This window comes from Hylobates moloch, unplaced genomic scaffold (genome assembly GCF_009828535.3).
Source record: "Hylobates moloch isolate HMO894 unplaced genomic scaffold, HMol_V3 SCAFFOLD_2404, whole genome shotgun sequence".
In the NCBI taxonomy this organism is placed as follows: Eukaryota; Metazoa; Chordata; class Mammalia; order Primates; family Hylobatidae; genus Hylobates; species Hylobates moloch.
This window is the reverse complement of record NW_026654679.1, coordinates 2,270-8,369: the sequence shown is the minus strand read 5'-3', so window position 1 is coordinate 8,369 and position 6,100 is coordinate 2,270. Positions and strand designations below refer to the sequence as shown.

The 6,100-nt window shown below is 54.1% G+C and overlaps 1 protein-coding gene across 1 annotated transcript; it reads right to left on the bottom strand.

Annotated features, from left to right (window-relative positions):
• Nucleotides 1-3,051: 3,051 nt before the first annotated feature.
• On the bottom strand, nucleotides 3,052-5,779 carry LOC116810189 (coiled-coil domain-containing protein 86-like). The gene is made up of 2 exons (XM_058435205.1): nucleotides 3,978-5,779; nucleotides 3,052-3,930 (listed from the first exon to the last, which is right to left on the bottom strand). Exon 1 carries the CDS (start codon nucleotides 5,777-5,779, stop codon nucleotides 4,589-4,591), a length of 1,191 nt encoding a protein of 396 aa, XP_058291188.1. The 3' UTR covers nucleotides 3,052-3,930; nucleotides 3,978-4,588.
• Between the last annotated feature and the right edge of the window lie 321 nt (nucleotides 5,780-6,100).

Sequence of the window (6,100 nt, the reverse complement as noted above, 5' to 3'; positions counted from 1 at the left end):
AAAATACCGACGCTTCTACAGTTATGTCTTAGTCTGTCCATGTGATCGTTAGCTGGGATGGGTCAGCTCATGTGGTGCTGAGGAACCGCGTGGCTTAAGAGCTGTGACGATTTTCAGGACTTTGTTATGTAAAAGATGATTTCTGTTTCTACTTTGAATATAAACGTACATCAGTAGGAACGGGACGGGAAAGCCACCTCGTGGCACGTCACTATGTGTTAAAAATTCTAAGACATATTGTCCTGTGAAGAACTTCCAAAGGGATGGCTCGCTGACGGACGGCTCCTGACCACGTTTCGCTGCTTCAGGGACGGTTCTGCTGCATTGGTCTTTCCTTGTGGGTGACGGCCAGGATTTCACCCCAGTGCAACCTACTGAAGCCCCATTCCTGTGACTTCAGAGCTGTCCAGGGCCCAGGCTATGAGGCAGCTGCTGAGAGGTCCCAGTACAGGTTGGGTGCACATGTTTTCAAGGAACTTACAGGACAGCTCCAGGAACTGAGGCCTTACACAACAATGGAGAATTCAGGCTTTGTTTCACTTTCTAAAAAAGAAGTCCAATTACATTTATGAGTATGACCATGACCATGCATAAATATAACTGATTTCTGAAAGTACTGCATACACGAGTGCTGGTTCTCGGGTGCCAGTACGATGCCACGTGTGTGAGGCTGTCAACACTAGGAAGACAAAAGACACTCCCAAAATACAAGTCAGAAGAGGGGCAAGTGCTGGAGGAGATCAGTGAAAGGCCACCTGCCACCCCCAGAGCCTGGCAGAAAGCAGCTTGCCCACGAGGGCTGGCCGGGTTCTGTGCCAGCTTCCCGGGGCTACTTAACAGCGTTCCAGAGACTGGGGGCTTCAACAACAGAAACCTGTTGTCTCACAGTTCTGGAGGCCAGAAGTCTCTGAGATCAAGGTGTAGCCAGAGGTGGTGGCACATGCCTGTAGTCCCAGGTACTCGGGAGGCTAAGGCAGGAGAATCACTTGAACCAGGGAGACAGAGGTTGCAGTGAGCCAAGATCGCGCCACTGCACTCCAGCCTGGGAGACAGAGTGAGACTCCGTCTCAAAAAAAAAAAAAACAAAAAAAGAAGGTTCCAAGTACTGTAAAGAAAAATAAAGCAGGCTGGACTCAGTGGCTCACGCCTGTAATCCCAACACTTTGAGAGGCTGAGGTGGGAGGTTTGCTTGAGCTCAGGAGTTCGAGACCAGCCTGGGCAACACAGCAAAACCCTGTCTCAAAAAAAAAAAAAATTAGCTGGGTATGGTGGCATGCACCTGTAGTCCCAGCCACTGGGGAGGCTGAGGAGGGAGGATTGCTTGAGCCCAGGAGGTGAAGGTTGCAGTAAGCCGAGATCATGCCATTGCACTCCAGCTTGGATGACAGAGCCAGAACCTGAAAAAGAAAGAAAGAAAGAGAGAGAGAAAGAAAAAGAAAGAAAGAAAGAAAGAAAGAAAGAAAGAAAGAAAGAAAGAAAGAAAGAGAAAGAAAGAGAAAGAGAGAGGGAGGGAGGAAGGAAGGGAAGGAAAGAAAGAAAGAGAAGGAAAGAAAGAAAGGAAGCAGGGATGGGGGCATGCTGGGGAGGAGGCTGGGAACGCAGGGGAGGGGCTGGGGATGCAAGCTTTCCTGAGTTGCCACAGTTCTCTGCCCCTCTCCTGTCTCACGGGGCAAGGTCCACCTGGGGCTTGCGGTGGTTTTACACCAAGCTAATATCTTGTTCTTCCCAACAGACAGAGGCCCATTGAGGCTTCTCTGTCCTCCATGAGGAATAGCATTGGCCTAAACCTGCAGACAGCATTGCAAAGAGAAGTCAGGCAAACCCGCTGATGAAGAATGATTCCAGTGTGCTGACAGAGGCTGACATTTCTTGCCATGGGTGATTTAATGTTGGGCCTCAATTTTTCACTCCCCCTGTAAGAGTATGACATAGCCACAGCCTTGCCAGGGCCCGAGGGAGGGTGGATGGACTTATCCATCCCATAGGTGTTGCTCGTGGCTGGGTGACTTGCTTCTGCCAGTGAGATTTTCACAGACACGGCACAAGCAGAAGCCTGGAATGTGTGGGCACTGCCAGGCCTGCCCTCTGAGGCTCTTGATTTTCCCCACGAGACGCGCGTGCCCCAGGGAAGGGCGGCTCTGGCTGCGGGATGAGAGGCATGTGGAGCAGGCATGGTTCCCATCCTTAGCCTGCAGTCAAGCCCAGACTAGATCAGCCTAAGCCCAGCCACGCCACGGGTGCAGGAGTGAAGAGCAAATGCTAACTGTCCATGGAATTGACTTTCAAAGGGGCGTGTCATGTGCCTCATCCCAGCAACAGTGAAGGCATTTCCCTATCAGTCAGTTGGTAAATTATTGACAAACAATGTGCTGGGAAGGTGGAGTGATTTGAGTAGATTTGGCCTCTTCTCATGGAGCTTCCTTTCTAGAGGGGCAGGCAGATGATGGATGGATAAATATAAATGATTCTAATAGGTTGGTGCAGCAGTCATTAAAAGGAATGGCAAAAAAAGAAAAAAAGAAACGGGGAGGAGCCGCTGCTGCAGTTCATTAATAGTAATGGCAAAAACCGCGATGACTTGTGCCCCAACCTAACACAGTAACCGCGGGTGTGCAAAATGTGGCAATTGGAAAGTTCCGAGTGCTAGGAGAGTACCTAGCTTCCCAGCGTCAGGACACGGGGGTTGGCAACCTAACCAAGGTTAAGTCCAAGTGAGGAGGGTGGGCAGGGAGCGATATTTCAGTGGAGACTCCAAGGATGAATGGGATTTAGAGATGAAACCCCGATAGAGAGGGTGTGTGTCTGGCACAGAGAAGAGCCTGTGCAAAAGCCGGCGGGGCGAGAGGACACCGTGTGGTCATCCACCCGAGGGGCGACCAGCAGGCTGGAGCTCAGCGGGTTGAGAGGAGGATGCAGAGCCCGGGAAAGGCACCCTAGGCAGAGGGCACAGCAGGACAAAGGCCTGGAGTCGGGCCCGAGCCTGTGTGGTTTGAGGAACAGACAGAGGCCTGTCTGGCAGGAAGGGAACGGCACAGGGGAGAGACCTGAGGCCAGAGCAGAGGGCAGGGCCGTGCTGGGCACTTTGGGCTGTGGATGGGAGCTGGCATTTATGCTCGGGTGATGGGAATATGTTAAAAGATTTTAAGGAGGGGAATAGCAGTTGGGATTAATGTGTATTCTGGGAATCTCAACCAAGTAAATTCATAGTTCGAATTTTCATAAGACTTCTGCACAGGGAGAGAGAAATAAGATCGCGTCTACAGCTGTGTGATGATTTTATTTAAAAATACTACTAAGTTTTTAAACGTGATTTCAAATGGTGCGTTTCTGTTTCACATTGGACGTAAGTAGATTGCAAGGCTAATGGAAAGTAGAAAAGTTAACTCATGAACATAAAAGAGATAACGATTTGAAGACAAAACATGTATTCATTTACTTTGGCTGCAGTTTCCTTGACTGCTGAATTTCATGAGAAGGGATTGTTCAGGGAGGGTCGTGGGGCTGAAGACCTGGAGAGGAGCTGGTGCTACCGCTGTTCAAATCTGAGGGTGGTGGAGATGGAGCCTTGGGGAGCAACAGGTGCTGCCTTTTAAGTCTGAGAGTCATTGAGCTGGAAGTCCAGGGAGGAGCCGGTGCTGCCGCTGATGTCTTAGGTTGAGGAGCTGAAGCCAATGAAGAAGCCAGTGTGGCTGTTGTGTGAGGGTCGTGGAGCTGGAGATCCAGGTGGGAGAGGTGTTCTAGCTCGGGGAGTAGCTGATGTTCTACCGTGAGGTCCCTGCAGCTGCAGACCCGGAGAGGCATTGATGTTGTAGATTGAGGGCCGTGTAGCTGGAGACCCGGTGAGGAGCTGATGTTCCAGTTTGAGGATCTTGCAGCTGCAGACGTGGAGAGGAGCCGATGTTCTAGTTTGGGGGTCTTGCAGCCGAAGACCTGGGGAGGAGCTCATGTTCCAGTTTGAGGATCTTGCAGCTGCAGACCCGGGGAGGAGCTGATGTTCCGGTTTGAGGGTCTTTGCAGCCGCAGAACCGGGGAGGAGCCGTTGTTCCGGTTTGAGGGTCCTGCAACCGCGGACCCGGGGAGAAGCTGATGTTCCGGTTTCAGAGTATTGCAGCCGCGGAGCCGTGGAGGAGCTGATGTTCCAGTTTGAGGGTCTTGCAGCTGCGACCCGGGAAGGAGCTGATGTTCTGGTTTGGGCGTCTTGCAGCCGCAGACCCAGGGAGGAGCTGATGTTCCAGTTTAAGGGTCTTGCAGCCACAGACCCAGGGAGGAGCTGATGTTCCAGTTTAAGGGTCTTGCAGGCGCAGACCCGTGGAGGAGCTGATGTTCTGGTTTCAGGGTCTTGCAGGCGCAGACCCGGGGAGGAGCTGATGTTCCGGTTTTAGGGTCTTGCAGCCGCAGACCTGTGGAGGCGCGGATGTTCCTGTTTGAGGGTTTTGCAGCCGCAGACCCGGGGAGGAGCCGATGTTCTGGACTGAGGGTCGTGCAGACGCAGACCCGGAGAGGAGCCGATGTTGTAGTTTGAGGATCTTGCAGCCGCAGACCCTAAGAGGAGCCGGTGTTCCAGTTTGAGGTTCGTGCAGCCACAGACCTAGGGAGGAGCTGATGTTCCAGTTTGAGGGTCGTGTAGCCGCAGACCCGGGGAAGAGCTGATGTTCCAGTTTGAGGGTCGTGCAGCCACATTCCCGGAGAGGAGCTGATGATCCAGTTTGAGGGTCGTGCAACCGCAGACACGGGGAAGAGCTGAAGTTCCAGTTTGAGGGTCGTGCAGCCGCAGACCCAGGGAGGAGCTGATGTTCCGGTTTGAGGGTCGTGCAGTGGCAGATCCGGGGAGGCACTGATGTTCCGGTTTGAGGGTCGTGCAGCCGCAGACCTGGGGAGGAGCTAATGTTCCCATTTGGGTGTCTTGAAGCCGCAGACCTGGGAAGGAGCTGATGTTCCCGATTGGGAGTATTGCAGCCGCAGACCCGGGGAGGAGCTGATGTTCCGGTATGGGGGTCTTGCAGCCGCAGACCTGGGGAGCAGCTGATGTTCCGCTTTTGGGGTCTTGCAGCCGCAGACCCGGGGAGCAGCTGATGTTCCGCTTTTGGGGTCTTGCAGCCGCAGACCCGGGGAGGAGCTGATGTTCTGGTTTGGGGGTCTTGCAGCCGCAGACCCGGGTAAGAGCTGATATTCCGGTTTGAGGGTCTTGCATCTGTGGACCCGGGGAGGAGCTGAAGTTCCGGTTTGAGGGTCTTGGAGCCGCAGACCCGGGGAGGAGCTGATGTTCCGGATTGGGGGTCTTGCAGCCGCAGACCCGGGTAAGAGCTGATATTCCGGTTTGAGGGTCTTGCATCTGTGGACCCGGGGAGGAGCTGAAGTTCCGGTTTGAGGGTCTTGGAGCCGCAGACCCGGGGAGGAGCTGATGTTCCGGATTGGGGGTCTTGCAGCCGCAGACCCGGGGAGGAGCTGATGTTCCCGTTTTGGAGTATTGCAGCCGCAGACCTGGGGAGGAGCTGATGTTCTGGTTTGGGGGTCTTGCAGCCGCAGACCCAGGTAAGAGCTGATGTTCCGGTTTGAGGGTGGTGCAGCCATGGACCCGAGGAGGAGCTGATGTTCCGGTTTCTGGGTCTTGCAGCCGCAGATCCAGGGAGGAGCTCATGTTCCGGTTTGAGGATGGTGCAGCCGCGCACTGGTGGAGGAGCTGATATTCCGGTTTGAGGGTCTTGCATCTGTGGACCCGGGGAGGAGCTGATGTTCCGGATTGGGGGTCTTGCAGCCACGGACCCGGGGAGGAGCCCATGTTCCGGTTTGAGCGTGGTGTAATCACGGACCCGGGGAGGAGCTGATGTTCCCGTTTTGGAGTATTGCAGCCGCAGACCTGGGGAGGAGCTGATGTTCTGCTTTGAGAGTCTCGCAGATGCAGACCAGGGAGGAGCTGATATTCGGGTTTGAGGGTCTTACAGACCCGTGAAGGAGCTGATGTTCCAGTTGGACGGTCCTGCAGCCATGGACCTGGGGAGGAGCTGATGTTCCGGTTTCAGGGTCTTGCAGCTGCGGACCCAGGGAGGAGCTGATGTTCTGGTTTGAGGCTCTTGAAGCTGCGGACCCGCGGAGGAGCTGA